We start from the raw sequence: 18,284 nt of genomic DNA, 5'->3' as shown, positions 1-18,284 counted from the left end.
CACAGGTTATTGATAGGGGACGATCAGCCATGATCACATAGAATGGCGGTGCTGGCTCGAAGGGCCGAATAGCCTCCTCCTGCACCTATTTTCTATGTTTTTATGAAAGACACCAATTGAATGCAAGTCTCCTTTCGCATAATCAAAATCAATAAATATGTTTGGAAACACGACCAAATTAAATGATATGTCAATATTTTATTATTAAAATGTATCAAATACAAACTTCAACTATCACAGTGTAGAAAAAAAAATTATATTAGAGCACTCCATTTAAAACTCGTTAGTACTTGTACATACACGCTTAACTCTTTCGTAACATTGCTTTTCCATCTGAGATTTATGTAACACACTCATAATAACATTCTGAACGAGTGTAAGTGCTTCAGAGTAAAAAGCTACAAGGTATAAGAGTCACGCCTCCAAAGTAACAATATCACAAACATGGCTGGCATGCGGATACATGAACGGGGCATCAACAGCAACAATGGACAAGGAAAGCATGACGCCTGCGTCACTAATAAAAAAATAATTGTGCAGCCTAATGGCGAGACAAGAGAGTAAATGTTTTTTTTTTAATCTCCCAGTTGCATGCAGTTTAAATGCAGGGCTTTTCCAAGTTCATTCGCATTTAGTGAAACAGATGAAATCCATGACGGTGAAAGTGCAAGTTCTTCTGGCTAACGAACAGCCCTTCCTTAAGCAGGTCAGTAATATACTAACATTAAGCTACTTCTGTTCTTGGTGTTGCCTGGGAGACGGCTTCTGGATCCAGGATTTTATTTCCTTTACAGGTTCAATTCTGTAGTGTTCCGTCTTTGATCTGTTGGATGAAAAGATTTTTCTCATCTTCTGGAGTTCTCCCATTCTGAGCCCTGACTATACACGTCGGCCTGTGCAGGTTCAGCATGTAAATCAGCTGCTGCTTCTCGGTTTTCAGTTCCTCTATTTGTGCTTTCAACTCTGCATTCAAAGATTCCAGTTTTTCAGACTCCTGGAGACAAGATTTTTCCCGAGTTAGGATTTTTTATATGGCATGAAACAAAGATATTGTTTAAAAAAAAGATAACTCTCCAAATGCAGGTAACTTTACGTAGGTGAAGTGGTAAACGGACAAAAGTCAAAAGATACAAAATATTTAAATAATAAAATATTTTTAAAAATAAATGTTTTTTTTAAATTAATTACAAATTATTTTTTTTAATTAAAAAAAAGACAAAAGATACAAATGACAAAATAGCAATAGAAACATAGAAACATCGAAAAATAGGTGCAGGAGTAGGTCATTCGGCCCTTCGAGCCAGCACCGCCATTCAATACGATCATGGCTGATCATCTAAAAATCAGTACCCCATTCCAGAGAATTCCACAGATTCACAACTCTCTGGGTGAAGAAGTTTTTCCTCATCTCAGTCCTAAATGGCCTACCCCTTATTCTTAAACTGTGACCCCTGGTTCTGGATTCCCCCAACATTGGGAAAATTTTCCAATCCTTTAAGAATTTTATATGTTTCTATAAGATCCCCTCTCATCTAAATTCAGAGTCCGACAGAAATAGAGGTGGCTGGTTCACTGAACGGCACTTGCTCGAGCAGTGTCCATCAGGCCAATGTAATAGAGAGCCTGAACTATTTCTCTGGCTGTTTCATGGAAATAGTAATCGATCTTTGGAAATTATCCAAAGATTAAATTTGGAGATTATTTTCGGAAAAATTTCAATACGCCTTCAAAAGTGAAAAAGATCAAATGCATTAAAAGGAGGATAAACTCCTCACCTGGACATGGTGCAAACAAGGTTATGGTTGTGTTCCATGTGGGATCATAACAGAAAAAGATACTGCATCAACAGACTAGAAAGGGAATTGAATACAGCGATTGTATTTTAAAAACAGCAGCCAAGCAAAAAAAAAAGGCTTCGTGTTCACTATAGTTTAGTAAAACCAATTTCAATCATTGGATAAAATATTATCAGGTTGTCCTGAAACACTATTATGAAACAGAGAAAAAAAGTGATGAAAGCAAGTTGACCTGTGTTTGGGGCTGGCAGGTGGGTCTGTGGGGATAGAGAAATACTTCATGATAAACTCTTGGATGTTTCCACTAGTGGGAGAGTCTAGGACTAGAGGTCATAGCCTCAGAATTAAAGGATGTTTCTTTAGGAAGGAGAAGAGGAGGAATTTCTTTAGTCAGAGGTTGGGGAATCAGTGGAATTCTTTGCCACAGAAGGCTGTGGAGGCCAAGTCAGTGGATATATTTAAGGCAGAGATAGATAGATTTTTGACAATTATGGTGTCAGGGGTTATGGGGTGGAGCTTGGCGTTAGGAGGGAAAGATGGATCAGCCATGATTGAATGGTGGAGCAGACTTGATGGGCCGAATGACCTAATTCTGCTCCTATCACTTATGACCTAAACCTGGCACATTTCAGAAATGCTGGATAACTAGAACTGCTGATGTTTATCTGGAGCAGACCTTTTACATTAGCTACTGGACACATGACTAATTGTATGTTTGACTCATAAATAAAAAGGCAGAATAAACACCATTGGACATAAGGTCCCAATACCATTTCATATGGTGTGACCATAGATTTATTGACAAAAATAGTCAGCTGAAGGATGTGCATATGTTTTAGATTGTTGCAAGTACTTCACTGCCTTGGTTTATAAATAGTGATGGATGTGAATGCATACAAGTGAAATATCCATAGTCTTAAAGGGACCATGTATTCCGAATTACAACTCAACTGGCAATTTTAAATCACTTATATTGTTTTAAAACAAAAAATGGAAAATGAACCTTGTACAGAATTGGCCTGGTTTAAGAAATGCCTCTTATGTAGGAGGCAACTGGAAAATTATAGGTTATATATATAAACACCACAAAGAGGGACATGAAGTCTACAAATATTCAGTCTTACAGATGTTTTGGTTTAAGATTATTCACCACAACTTTACTTTCTCAAGAGCTGCAACAGCAGAACCAAGAATGATCTGCAACGCCATTAACAGCTCTAAGAGACTAAGGTAACGGATCCTCAGACTCAGATTCACTCCAACTCAATTCTCTATTACCAGTTCCCCTAAATCCCAAACTGAAGCTTCAAAGTTTATTTTTCCATTACTTATCCTAAATGTATCCACAAGTAACTAATTATTTAATTGCAATCCTTTTCCACCAAACCCCATCCCCAATTTAAACCAGATTTCAATGGTGAGTAGTTATCATTGTCTGTCTCTCGTCACAAGAGTGCTGTCCTGCGATAAAGTGAATTTACTTTGAGGATTAATACCCAATGACTAAGCATCAACTTTCTGGTTGCACCCACTCACACAAATATGACAAACATTTATACCCGGTTGGCAAACTAGAACGATTGCTTTGGGAAATGAAACATGCACTAGAGCACGATTCATTAGACAGTAAATAGCCAATTTCACCAAATCAGATTAAGGCAGCGTTCATACATCAGTGCAAATGAAAAGTGCTTATTGATTATACATGGACTTACTTTTTGCAATGTGTCGGTCCTCTCCTTCTTTTTATTTCGACATTTAGCTGCTGCTATTTTGTTTCTCTCCCGTCTCCTGCTTCTCCTTTCATCTTCACGTGGGGTCAACTGCAAGAATGAATATCCAAACTCATTTTCTAATAGTTGCGAGATGGATGTAGTGTCGAAAGATCAAATTGTGTCTGCCCTGTTGCTTACAAGATATTTGTTTATTTAACCTACCCATCTTTCCACTGTGTCACTTGAGCTCTCAGTTCCGGTGACAAATTCCATGCTTGGCGCTCCATTTGATATCCGTTTGCTTTGAATGGCAAATCGCAGCTCTTCCTTGACCAAAGGTGTAATGTAGGTAAACTCATCAAATACCAAAGACATGGAGGGTGAGGTACATGGAACAACTGCAGTGGTGCTGACATCTGATGCAGATCCTTGACCAATGTGTTGCAGCATGTCGGTCTTGCCTGGTCAAAAAAACATTGAAGCTAAAATTATTATTTGCAATTTGGTTAACATTTTCAACGTTTTTGTTTCTAACTTTTTTTTAGTTACACCCCCACGCCTGCCTGTCACAGGCCGCTTATCAGTCAAGGTAAGTCACTCAATGTCTATCCACACCAAATATCAGCTGGAATGGACACTGCTATACCTGGTGTTTGGGGTGATAGGAGGCAAGACCACATGGCCTTGGACTTCACTTAGTAACAGGACCCCAAGGCATTTTGAAAAGATGAAAACAATTTAGAGCTTACATAGCTGTGTCAAAGAGGCTGATATTGGCTCAGTTTACGGCATCTTTAATTCATTAGCTTTTCCCAGGATATAGTCTGATTTGCTGATACAGACCGTCTTAACCTACCTGATCTCCCAGTAGCTCAGCACGTCAACTCCCCCTCCCATTCCCAATCTAACCTTTCTGTCGTCGGCCTCCTCCATTGTCAGAGTGAGGCCCAGCGCAAATTGGAGGAACAGCATGTCATATTTCGCTTGGGTAGCTTACACTCCAGCGGTATGAACATTGACTTCTCTAACCAGATAGCCCTTGTTTTCTCTCTCAATCCCCTCCCCTTCCCAGTTCTCCCACTAGTCTTATTGTCTCCGACTACATTCTATCGTTGTCCCGCCCCCCTCCCGTGACATCAGTCTGAAGAAGGGTCTCGACCCGAAACGTCAGCCATTCCTTCTCTCCAGAGATGCTGCCTGAACCGCTGAGTTACTCCAGCATTTTGTGTCCACCTCATGTTGATACTTACTCCACTTTCCTCCCATTGGACCTCAAATCCCCTCACATTGCAACAGTACCAGTTTACACACTCAACAGCAAGGCCAATGATAGCTCTGAACGTTTCTGTGGTCGCACAACAACCCAAAGTATCACAGAAACACCTCAGACATATTTTGACTGAGTCAGTCACGTGTGAATAATTTTGACAGGTAACCACAAGCTCGGTAGCTTTTAGGAAGGATCATAAAAGAAGCAGGGCTGCGTGGTGCTTAGGGAGAACATTCCAGAGGGTCGAGCCTTGGTTCAGACACCAGTGGTGGAATGATTAAAGGGCAGGGTGATTAATATATTAGAATTGGAAGAGTATAGATATTCAGGAAGATTGTAGTCATGGAGGAAATTACAGAAAAAGCAAAAAGCCAGTTCATAAATTTGAATAGAAAGATGACAAGATTAAATTTGAGTTGTTTAACCAGGAGCCAACATTTGTCAGTAAGCACATGTGCAAATGTAAAGGAGAAAATAAGAAATAAAGAACAAACAGTTATGAATGACACAAGTGTATGGAAAAGACAACAAAATAAATTGGCCAGGAATCTATTGAAAAGGCCAGGTCTGGAAAGCAGCAATGCATGCCTGAAGCTTTTGGGAGAAAAATTGAGTCATAGTCAAAGAGTTGGGAGCAGGCCCTTTGGCCCAACTTGCCCTGCTAACCAAAATGCCCCATCTACACATGCTCCCACATGCTCACATGTATATGGCCCAGATCTGATTACCTCTTTCCTATCCATGTACCTGCCCAAATGTCTTTTGACTCTTGTTACAGTACCTGCCTCAACTACCTCCTTTGGCAGCTCATTGCATGTACCCACTGAGACAGGGTAAAGTCAGATACTGCCAAGGCTGAAATAACTCAAATAATAGTGCCATAATCAAATAAAAGCTCATAATCAAATATGACATGGTTAGAAATGGTTCGAACTTAGACCCTTTCCACAGAGAAATTATCCGTGAAGCAGTTCCATTCGTATCCTCATTAAACTCATGCATATATCTTAAAATCCTCAGGGGAACAGGTCTGCATTCAGATATTTATCTTTCAATCAGGCACTAATTTAAAAAATACACTATAGAGGTTAGTTTAGAAAACTATTCTTCAGCTCTATTATTCCAATTTATTAATCTTACGTGTGAGACTCAAAGTTGAAGGTCGTTCACCCTTATTTGCCTTTTACAACATAGGTTGCCGAAGCAATTGTTGGCACAACACAATGAATTACTGGCTGAAATCAGCCTAATCAGCACACATCAGAGACATTAGTTTCTGTGTCTCAGCTCTTTGTTAAATACAGTAATCTCAGACAACAGAGTGACATTCAAACAATGAAACGGGAGCAGTGATGGATGAAAGAATTTAAATGTGGAGTGCTTTCACATAGTTTCCCTTCCCATGCCAACTTTTCTTAGAACGCTTAAGGGCCTGTCCCACTGTACGAGGTAATTCAAGAGTTCTCCCGAGTTCTTCCCTGATTCGAGCTCGTGTAATGTAAGTGCTTAGCGGGTACATAGGGGCTCGTACGAATAATAAGTTAAAAATAAGTTTTTTTTTAAAATCATCAGAATTATTTTTTTACTCGTGGATATTTTTCAGTGTTTACCAGATTTCCCGAGTACCTACCGTTACTCGTACGAGCCGCTACATGACATCCATAAGCTCCTACGTACATTACACGAGCTCGAATCAGGAGAGAACTCGGGAGAACTCTTGAATGACCTCATACAGTGGGACAGGCCCTTTAGAATTTTTCAGTACATTTTGTGGATTCTAAATTGTTTGTGAAAGATGAATTGGAATTATTCTAAGTTTGCTTAGTTTACATTATTGTCACGTGTACCGAGGCACAGTCAAAAGCTTTTTAATTCACCCGAGTCTACTCCAATTGTGAAGCCTTTTCAACCAGTGGTTCAAGTTCTCGGTTAGTCACTAATGAATGAGCTCCTTTTCCAGCAGATGCTGCAAGCCAAGAATTATACTGGAATTAACATCAACGGACAATTTGAAGAATGTTGTACGCATCTAAGCAACAAGGAGTTGTCAATGGAGAGATGTGATGTCACACCGCAAGTGGTTTTATAAAAATCTAATATAGCCAAGAGATTAGAAGGCAGCTGTTCCTTGACAACGCAGTGCGAACACTTGCTCGATGCAGCCCTGTCATCACCTCAATGATCAATTATTTATTACTGCCACATAAGCACCTAGGAATGTTTTGTGTCAGAACTCAGTGTTCCACACTGTACATGCACTTCCACCTCCATTCTTAACAATTGCTGTCAGTACCATCCTAATCCTATAATCAATTGCAATGAATGATGCAAAGCTACTTGCTATCTCTATAATGCTAAGCTTCTAAACCTTAAAAGTCTACATTTCCTACCAACTGATTTATCACCTGACTTACAGTATTAATGCTTTACCTCCTGCGCTCCTTTCCGCCTCACTATCCATGCTCCTTTTAAACTTACCTGCTTCACTAAAAACTTTATTGTAATACTGCCCAACACCCCAAAAAAGTGAATAAAGTATGTTGAGGCATTAATAGGAATAACATCCAGCAATCTGGAAATTCTGCTGGTCTGGCACGGACCGAAGTCTGGATTGCATCAAGTTACTGGAGCGTTGCGATGTGTACAAGAGCACTGATGTAAATTCCCACGAGAAAGATATGAAGGTGGCAACAGGGAGGGGTTAACTTTAGTAGAGCCGAGGTTTATTCCAGCCAGGAAGTAACCTCCTGCTCAACAAATTGGCTAACTATCAGGTTACCCACCTCTCTGAGTGGGGTATTTGGTGGGTCATGTCTGTTCAACTTGGGATAAACTTCTTAAAGCATCATTGCATTATGGTTTATGATAAACGAATGAGGTAATGGGTAAAATGTGTTGACGTCGCTCAGGAGAAGCATGGTGAAGAGCCCAGGGCAAGGGAGTAGCTCCTGTTCTCAGCAATTCTAACATTTCAATGTCAACATCTCACCAGAGAGAGGTACTGGATTGTAGAGCAACCGTTCAGTGCAAGAGATGCCTAATTTCAGATGCGAGATTCCAATGATGCCAATTAAATAATGTTTGAATGTAATCATTGGGTTTCTACCTGTTCCTCTTGAACGCAATACCAATTTTAGTCCATGACTTGGTTACTTTTCAACACAAGACATTTCTGCTGCTGAACTCCATAATTTTAATAATTCACCTGTCAGTACAAAACACGATTTTCTCACTATTTTCATCCTCCTTGGCACTTTCTTTGTCATCATGAAAATCCAAACTGCTCTATCTGTTGAGGATAGATAAAAATGCTGGAGAAACTCAGCGGGTGAGGCAGCATCAATGGAGCGAAGGAATAGGTGATGTTTCGGGTCGAGACCCTTGAGGAGATGTTTTTCACCACCCTAAAGAAGCCTGGTCTGTAAATAAAGGGTCTGTCCCACTGCGGCGACCTAATTGCCGAGTTTAGAAGAGTTTGCCCTTGACTCGTACTCGCAGCATGGTCGACACGAGGTCCTAGGAGGTCTTTGTAACTCTCCTTCATGCTCGAGAGTAGTCCCCATGTACTCGAGGCCTCAGCTAGGACGCGGCGTATTTTTCGACATGCTGAAAAATGCGTGTGAGTAAAAAAAAGGTCGCCATGGAAAAAAATCGATATTTTTTTTACTCGTAGGTTTAGTCGAAGTAGGTCGTAGTAGGTCGGCATATTATTCATAGGTCATCGATGGTAGTCGAAGATAATCGAAGGTAGTCGAAGGTAGTCGTAAATAGTCTTCAACATAGTCGAAGGGAGGTTGAAGGAGGTCGTCTTCACTCTCCACTATTCGGTGTCCAATGTTCCCGAAGCTAGTCGAAGCTAGTCTTCAACATAGTCGAAGGAGGTTGAAGGAGGTCTTCTACATAGTCGAAGGAGGTCTTCAACATGACACTTTTTCAAACTCTCCTAGACTCTTCCAAACTCGCCAATTAGGTCGCCGCAGTGGGACAGGCCCCTTAAGTGTGTGTACAGTAACAAGTAGCTGTTGCAATCACTTCACTTTGTCACTGGCCAGAGTCTACCCTAATTTACTAAATTCCTTTAACAACCAAGAACACCAAACTTCAGCTGTGCTGCAAATAAAAGGATATAACCAGCATTTTCTTAAACAAAATGTACATAAGATTAACAAAAGAACCAATTTGTAAAAGGGTGATATTTGACTTGATCATAAACATTCATGAGACAACAGTTTGCTAGTCTTGCGTCATCAGCAGGCAAGAACCAACAGGTGGGTCACAATTACTAGCATGCACGATGTGAATGTAAGTTAAAGATGTCTGTGATTAAAGGATGAGAAATTAACTGCCTTTGCTCAATACAGCTGCCTATTACACTCGGCGCTCAGAACCAAGATGAATACAAGAACCATGACGCATAGACTGAAGCATTCCGCAGAGCCTAATCTGCTCTGATAAGTGGTTTTCATCAGATGCATTAACAATTTAGAAGCTGAAAACCCATAAAATGGAATTTACTAAGTAATCATAAGACAACACACCAAGGTTTACATTTACGGCTTGGATTACAGCCCGTGACAATTTAACACTCAGATGCAAAACCTTTCTGATAATAGAGCTTCTGCTCTTCCTTCATTAAAAAGTTGTCAACTCGATTGCCAAGATAGTTGACTACTACATGGTTTTTATGATGACAATGGTTTGCACCACAAGACCTGCTGTGTTTTAGCCACGATTCTGGTGAGGGCATTATATTAAGCTCTTTTTGTAGGCACTATTTGCCATTACTTTCACAAAATGACATTGTTGGCTACCCACAACAACGGAACCTGCTCTTAATAAGTTCCATTGAGCCAGTGATGTAGTCTATGTTCATTGGCTCTATAAAACTTCTAAATCTCCAGAGAATAAATTATGTTTATTCACTTTCAAATAATGGCATTATGTGCACTGTAAATATACAACGTTTATTTTAACCCAAGATGGAAATGCGTGGTAGTAAAGATGATATCAATTTTTAAACATAGCCATTTCCGGATCAAATATAGATATGTGACAGAGGAGGAAGTGCTACAAGGCCAGGTTTAAGTATTATTCGTTGTTAGGGCGCTTCTCTGCTATTTTAATAAACAGAACTTCGCAGTAACAACTCATTTTCCAGATTAAATATTTTAGAAGGTATAGCGGAGTAATCACTAAGTTCTGTCCAAGTTTCATGAATTCTATGGATGAGATGTTGAAAATCGATGAGCCCAATTTAGCCAGCAGAGGTGCATTGAATGTTTTCCAGTAACATCCAGCACTAACACTCCCAAAATTACCCATACTGTTGCACAGAGAGGTGATGTTTTAGTTGCAAATAACAAAGAATAAAGGGGGTAAGATGAAAAATGTCCATGTACTTTTTTCTTCAAAACAAAACTCCAAAATGTACAAAATACACCATGACAAATGTCATCATCAAGTCATAGATTTGTCTCACAAGCTTTTTGTTGAATGGGTCTATTTATATTGAAAACAATACCCCTAAAATGGAAAATTGAGGGCATACAGGGCAAATCTCAAAGGAACAAAGACACTTCTTAACATGTGGCCAGTTAACCCATGGTGACAAATGAGCTTTTAAATGCAAATGATCTGGAGTAACCTCCACTGATCAATTTTCTTCCTGGAAAGTTCAGTGAATGCCATTTCCCTGAAGTTCAAATTGTATTTCCCTTCTCCAAATGGCATGCTTGGTGCTTGGCAAACAGCCAAGTTTTCATTTAGTACAGATTCCAAGATAGAAATCTTTGGTCATTAACAAAACATTTTAACTGAGTTGTTAATGCTGCACATATTAACAACGCTTGTGATTGCTAATTTCCTCGGTTATCGAGGAAGTGTAGGATTAATTTATGCCCTTTATTTTAAAAAAGGAATTCATTTTATAGGTGAAGGAAGGAACTGCAGATACTGGTTTACACCGAAGACAGACACAAAATGCTGGAGTAACTCAGCGGGACAGGCAGCATCTCTGGAGAGAAGGAACGGGTGACATTTCGGGTTGAGACCCTTCTTCAGACTGAAAGTCATGGGAAAGGGGAACGAGAGATATAGACGATGATGTAGAGAGATATTGAACAAATGAATGAAGGGTCTCGAGCCGAAAGGTCACCCATTCCTTCTATCCAGAGATGCTGCCTGTCCCGCTGAGTTACTCCATCAAGTTTATAGGGTTTGGAAGTCTTTACACCCTATTCCTATTGTCCAGCCCATTGTGAAATTATCTGCCATGGAGAATGCATGGTAACAACACCAAGCCGCTTCCTGGCAGTCAGCTCATACACAGATATGTCCACTGAAAGTAGCCTGGATATGCACAGTTAATATTCTACAACCACCTCTAAATAGGGAACCATGATAACCATTTCTTAAAGCAAGAGGTTCTAACTTCTTGTTACAGTTCTAATCTCTTGATATCTGACTAGGCGTTAGTCCAATGTGCAAAACACATTCTGCACATCAGATAAAGGCCGTTCAATTTTAGTTCAGGAAGTAACTGTGGCTAGGTCATCTGTGGTCATCAGACATTAAACAAAAAAAAATAATTTTACCATGCTGCATAAAGCACGGAAACAAGCCCATCGGCCCTAATGAGTCCGCGCCGACCAGCGATCATCCCATGCACGAACGCTATCCTACACACTAGGGACAATTTACAATTTTACTGAAGCCAATTAATCTACAAACCTGTAAGTCTTTGGAGTGTGGGAGGAAACCTGAACACCCGGGGAAAACTCACACGGTCCCAGGGAGAACGTATAAATTCCTTACAGACAGCACCCGTAGTCAGGATCGAACCCAGGAGTCTGGCGCCGTAAGGCAGCACTTCCTACCGCTGCAACACTGTGCCGCCCCAAAGTGAAAGAAAGATTCTCCAGAAAATAACAGACTGCACAGCTATCAGGAAAGACCCAAAGAAATAGGTTATTTCCTCAACAAAGGAAAGACATAGATGAACCAACTATTCCACCACAGCAACAGTGAATACAAGATCATCACGAAAAGGAATTTAAAATTCAAAAAAAAATGTAGGAAAAATTTCATAAGAATGGAAATGAATACCCATCGGTGTAGTTGAGGCAATGAGCCAGTCTGCTTCCAAATTAATCATATACCAAAGGAACAAAGGAATAAGGCATGACAAAATGGGTGTAAAAATCACATTAGAATGAATGGCCTATATCTGTGCAGTAATCTGTTATCCCTCTCTATAACTCTCCTCATATCATAGCTGCAAATGATCATGGTGACCAACATCAGTGGCCATAAATTTAATATGCACCACATTATTCATTTTCATACTCTTAAACAAGCTGCATTTGTAAATATGGAAAACTGCCTATGGCCTAAACTCAGGAGTTTAGGTGAAGAACTCAAATTATCCTATGTATTGGCATCATCCAAAAAATTATCAATCCCGACGGAATCTTTCGTAATTTTCTGCAGATAGAGCCACGTTATCTTCCCAGCTACTTCCCATAAAAAAATCGAATCCAGGGTATCATCCCGATTAAGAAACACTTTAATGGCTCGTAAATTCTTTTGACAAAAGGACACCTTAATCTGGGCTTTAACCATAGTCCAATCATAGCTTTATGTGCTTTTGTACCTAACATGCATGCTCTCAATATGGGCCTTATAAATAACCATGCACAATTTATGGCTTATTATAAGTATAATGCCAATATTCTGATCACAATGTTACAACAGTCTCATCTGTGAAGGGAATGGACAGACAATGTTTTGGTCAGGAACCTTCTGCTTGATCCGAAACATTGTCTGTCCATTCTGAACATTTAAAGGCCGTTTGGAAAGGTACATGGAAAATTTTAAAGGCATATGGGTGAAACACAGGAAAATGGGACGAGGTTAGATGGGCATCTCGTTTTTAAGAAGGAACTGCAGATGCTGGAAAATCGAAGGTACACAAAAATGCTGGAGAAACTCAGCAGGTGCAGCAGCATCTATGGAGCGAAGGAAATAGGCAACATTTTGGGCTGAAACGTTGCCTATTTCCTTCGCTCCATAGTTGCTGCTGCACCTGCTGAGTTTCTCCAGCATTTTTGTGTACCTTAGATGGGCATCTCATTTGGCATTAGGCCAAAAGGCCTGTTTCTGTGCTTTATGACCTCTATGACTCACTAAAATCTATCCAGTTTGTTTCTCTTTCTAATGAAATATTAAATAGTGTTTCTTTCTAAATTCAATTACATTATTTTTAGACCTTTGTTTTGTTTTTTTCCTGAATCAATTATGCTTTTTATGTATGCTTTTTAACACTGAAATGATATTCAACATAGACTTCTGCAAGCAAGCCTGACCAGAGCAAACAGCAAATTGAAAGTCAAAGAGGCATGTTGGATTATTTTCAGAAAACATGAACTAGAGCAAGCTCTTGTGCTCATCTGCCATTCAAGATGGTGACCTTTCACCCAACTCTAAATACACATTATACCTCACTCCCACCATCCAACATCCCTCACTACCAATTCATAATCCATAGCTCCTCAGCTCCTAGTATTAGGCATGAATACATATTTATAAGTGCACATGACAAAATTTATACACATTAATACTACAGTGGAAAAGTGATTTACAAACTAAATAGGCTGGAAGGGTAAGAAAGCTAAAACCATTATCATTGCTTTTAGAGTTTTAACTCACCACTCAAGAAAATATCACTGATCTGAACTTAAAGCTAAGTTTTATTTTGCCTTATGAGGTACACAGAATGCACCAGTTATTCATCGTGCTACACCATTCTTGCCCTTGACACAATCAAAGTAGCCTGTCACCTGCCTTAAAGAAACCTCAAAACAAATTACAATTTAGAGAGAAGATACGAGGAATGGCAGATGCTGGAAACTTGAGCAAAAAAAAGGAAGATGCTGGAGTAATTCATCGGGTCAGGCAGCATCTCTGGAAAACATGGATAGTTGACGTTTCAGGTCAGGACCCTTCTTCAGACTGCAGAAGGGTTCTCCAGAAATGCAGCCTGACATACAGAGTTAATCTAGCACTTTGTGGGGTTTTTTACCATTTGGAGATACTGATGTCCAATTCATGTGATGCGTCAAACTGGTAGAAGAAATGAAGGAGCACAGTTTCTTAACCAAATGTAATGCTGTCATATGACTGTCATATGCTGAGGGAATCGAACGGCTGGGCTTGTACACTCTGGAGTTTAGAAGGATGAGAGGGTATCTTATTGAAACATATAAGATTGTTAAGGGTTTGGACACGCTAGAGGCAGGAAACATGTTCCCGATGTTGGGGGTCCAGAACCAGGGACCACAGTTTAAGAATAAGGGGTAAGCCATTTAGAACGGAGACGAGGAAACACTTTTTCTCACAGAGAGTTGTGAGTCTGTGGAATTCTCTGCCTCAGAGGGCAGCGGAGGCAGGTTCTCTGGATGCTTTCAAGAGAGAGCTAGATAGGGCTCTTAAAGATAGCGCAGTCAAGGGATATGGGGAGAAGGCAGGAACGGGGTACTGATTGGGGATGATCAGCCATGATCACATTGAATGGCGGTGCTGGCTCGAAGGGCCGAATGGCCTTCTCCTGCACCTATTGTCTATTGTCTATTGTCTATTGTAAAGGATGTTTTGCATTCCAGCTGACACCTTTCAAAACAAAACATCCTTTTCCTACCAATATAGCATATTTATTAAAAAAAAGACAAATTAATTATTTAAGATAGTAATATCTGCAAATGATATTTCTTTCTATAGGTTTAAGAAGGAACTGCAGATGCCGGAAAATCGAAGGTAGACAAAAATGCAGGAGAAACTCAGCGAGTGAGGCAGCATCTATGGAGCGACGAAAATAGGTGACGTTTCGGGTAACTCACCACACAAGAAAATATCTCTGATCTGAACTTAAGGCAAAGTTTTATTTTGCCTTATGAGGTACACAGAATGCACCAGTTATTCATCGTGCTACACCATTCTTGCCCTTGACACAATCAAAGCAGCCTGTCAGCCTTTCTTTCTCTAGGAAGCTTTTCCCTTAACATTTGTTCTTTGAAGAGCAACAAATGTCATTGCTTATTTGTTAAATCTTTCATAGCATGAAGACACATGGTCTCACAAAAGCTTGTTCACGTTGACTTTGACCCTGGGGAGCAGTGACTAGTCAGTCTGAGTGGAGGCATCAACTCTTCAGCCTCAAACATTAACTGTTCCATGGATGCTGTTGGACTTGCTGGGTTTTGTTTTCCAGCATGTAGATTCTGCTTTCCTTACAGATTTCCAGCTTTGTTTTAAACTTACAAACCTGTAAAACTCTTCCTGAACCATCGGAAATTTTTCAATGCTAATCTGTGGGGTTTTGAATGTTTGAGGAATCACAACTAATCCAGAGATATAGTGGGAGTGTTGACAGATAATTTGGTATCCATCAACAAATCAGTAGCCTCGAACTACACATAGGCATAGAAACATAGAATATAGGTGCAGGAGTAGGCCATTCGGCCCTTTGAGCCTGCACCGCCATTCAATATGATCATGGCTGATCATCCAACTCAGTATCCTGTACCTGCCTTCTCTCCATACCCCCTGATCCCTTTAGCCACAAGGGCCACATCTAACTCCCGCTTAAATATAGCCAATGAACTACCTTCTGTGGCAGAGAGTTCCAGAGATTCACCACTCTCTGTGTGAAAAATGTTTTTCTCATCTCGGTCCTAAAGTATTTCTCCTTTATCCTTAAACTGTGACCCCTTGTCCTGGACTTCCCCAACATCGGGAACAATCTTCCTGCATCTAACCTGTCCAACCCCTTAAGAATTTTGTAAGTTTCTATAACATCCCCCTTCAATCTTCTAAATTCTAGCGTATCCTAAGAGTCATGTATTTGGTATTTATTTCAAATCGGGAGGATGTTACACTACATTAGCTGAAAGCAGTCTTTAAGGTGGGGACTGAAGATCTTCCCGGGTGCCTTGTTTAGAACCCTCTAGATAAAGCTCCTTCTGTATATCTGATCGTCCATCCGCTGTGGGCAGGAGTCAAAGACGAACAAGTCCCCCTTTCAATAACCCAACACTAATAGCGGCTGGTGACAGCGACAGTTTAGAAGTGCGTTTACTCTGACGTTTAATGCACCGGCTGTGATAAGCAAAGGGAACCACTCGGGCAAGAAATGGCACACACATAGCCCACAGTGGGGCGTACAGGAAGCCCGCGCCTCTCACAAGCCTGTGTGTTTCCACCATACGTGTAAACGGAGTACTGCAACCACTGAACTTTGCAACTATCTGCAGCAAGGCGGGGATTGGAAACTTCAGCCCTTTTTACAGGAAACTCCACCGTGTCATCTGACCAGTGATGCCGCTTCTCTGCGCTCTGACTAAGCAGATGTGGACTCCTGGTTAACTTTGAAGGGGGGTTGGAGTGGAGGGGTTGTCCGATCACAGTCAGAATATTTACACACTTTCACCACGGCGGGCGGGGGTGAATGAAAAATAAAACAAAGCCCCCTGTGTGAACTGTCAGGGCGAGAAGTCGCCATGATCAGCATCATTCACTGAAGTCAACAGGCAAAATGCAACAATTGTAGCGATTCGAGGGGATCCTGTACGGGACAAGAATACTCGCCACAGCCTCCCCTTATCCCGGAGTCCCGGGACTAATCTCAGCAACAGCCACCGGGACCAGATCCCGCTGCCGGCCCGGGACGGGATGAATGTCTCCCCGGTCCCCGCACTGGGTGGACTACAGGACGGCAGCGTTTCCCGTGCCCCCTCCTTGGAAATAGGCATCAACATTTCATTAAAAACTGGGAAATATAGCCCTCGCCACCTCTCAAACCAGATCCACTCCGTAGCCCAGTGTAAGTGTCCCCGGCCGGCGCGATGTGTATGAAACAACTGCAGATGCTGCTTTTACACCGAAGATAGACGCAGCTTTCTGCAGTCTGACTATAGTGAGTGTTCCCCGGGCTCAGTAAAGCCGCGGCTGGCTGCGGACCTACCTCTCGGTGGACTACCTCTGGCCGCCGGGAACCACTGCTGCTTCGCTTCGCTCCTGGAGCAGCTCTGCCGCCCGACCTGTGCACTTTCCGAAAAAGTTGCGGAACACCGCTCGGGGTTGCATCACTGCCCTTATATAGTGAGTGTGAGCTTTGGTATTTACAAGCCTAGCAACTGACGTATTTTCTATTTATAGAGCGGGGAAGCTTTACATGTGGTGATGCAACGTTGCTCTCAGTGAGGGAACTCAGCACCGCGAACCATAACAGGACCAGATCACTTTGATTAAACCCAGTCATGGCATAGTAATGAGCAAATGTGGCTCCGAACAACGAAATGACCGTAGACGCCAGGCATCTGATGAGAGAGGACCCCCAGCTTCGGTCTTTAAGCTGTTTGTCTAAAATAGACAACTCGTCCTCGGCACAAAAATATTGTTTTCAAAAATATGTGTCACATTTTGAGAAACAGGCATAACAGTATTTTAGTGCTGACTCGACCGTTTCTTTTTCATTTGATACTTTTTGAACCGAAAGTACACATTGTGAGATTATAAATAATCATCATTGTGATTGAAATGAGACAAATCGATGGCAGGGAATCGTGGAAACCGGTGCCGCGGGCCACTTTACCACACTGGCCTATTTACAATAACACAATCCAAAATACATCTCGAATTTTAAATCATGTCACACACAATCACACACACTGTTATCTTTATTCCTTGGAAGTAACGAACTCTTACAGAAAGCAGTGGAACAACCTTCTGAGAGTTTCAATCACAGAATCAATATTCCATGCGGTCAAATAACTGAACAGTTTAAAGTTATGGCAATATTAATAATACACCAGTCTTTCAAGTTTGCTATACTGGTTTGGATTCTCAGTTACATTGTAACGTACCTCGTTGATCTATCATTGATCAAATACCCTCAAAAGATTTTTAAATCAGATATCCAACTTATTACTTATTACTCGTGTAACATCATGCTGAACAATAAATATTTCATTGATCGATAACAAAAAATACGATTTTCACACTTCAAAGGAGGCGCCAGGTATGAGTAGAATTAATGAAACTGTAATATTCAAACGATGATCACCGTGTATCATGTACATTGAGACAAGTTTGAATCTCTTTGCCTCTTATTTATACACTTGAAACATGAAAAATATTTATAAAAGTCAAATGACTATAGGTGATGGAATCCAGCGGTCCCGAATGCATTATGCGATCAGTGAATTGACTTGTTTTCGATGACTACGAATATAGGAATTTGCTTTGCGGTATTATCCTCTCAATCACCGTCCTCTCTTGGTGCATTTATTCAGCGGGTAGATTTATGACCCTCTATAAATTAACCAACTCTTGTTAGTCTTAACGAAGACTCAGTTCTCCCAGATTCCCTCCGTATGCGGGAGCACCGATGCAGCTATCTCCAGACGTGGACGGATTCCGGTAAATTCCCGAATACCGCAAAACTGGCCA

General features: G+C 40.9%; 1 protein-coding gene across 2 annotated transcripts; it reads right to left on the bottom strand.

Annotated features, from left to right (window-relative positions):
- Positions 1-178: 178 nt before the first annotated feature.
- atf3 (activating transcription factor 3) lies at positions 179-16,938 on the bottom strand. 2 transcript variants are annotated; one of them, XM_033025310.1, is made up of 4 exons: positions 16,798-16,938; positions 3,734-3,972; positions 3,512-3,619; positions 179-994 (listed from the first exon to the last, which is right to left on the bottom strand). In XM_033025310.1, the coding sequence occupies exons 2-4, from the start codon at positions 3,959-3,961 to the stop codon at positions 797-799; spliced, it is 534 nt and encodes a 177-aa protein (XP_032881201.1). In that variant the 5' UTR covers positions 3,962-3,972; positions 16,798-16,938; the 3' UTR covers positions 179-796. The 2 variants fall into 2 exon arrangements, with proteins under 2 accessions (XP_032881201.1, XP_032881202.1); XM_033025311.1 differs by having other exon boundaries at positions 16,813-16,909.
- Positions 16,939-18,284: the final 1,346 nt, after the last annotated feature.

This window comes from Amblyraja radiata, chromosome 8, assembly GCF_010909765.2.
Source record: "Amblyraja radiata isolate CabotCenter1 chromosome 8, sAmbRad1.1.pri, whole genome shotgun sequence".
NCBI lineage: Eukaryota > Metazoa > Chordata > Chondrichthyes > Rajiformes > Rajidae > Amblyraja > Amblyraja radiata.
Note: the sequence above shows the minus strand (reverse complement) of the source record. Positions and strands in the feature narration are given on the sequence as shown.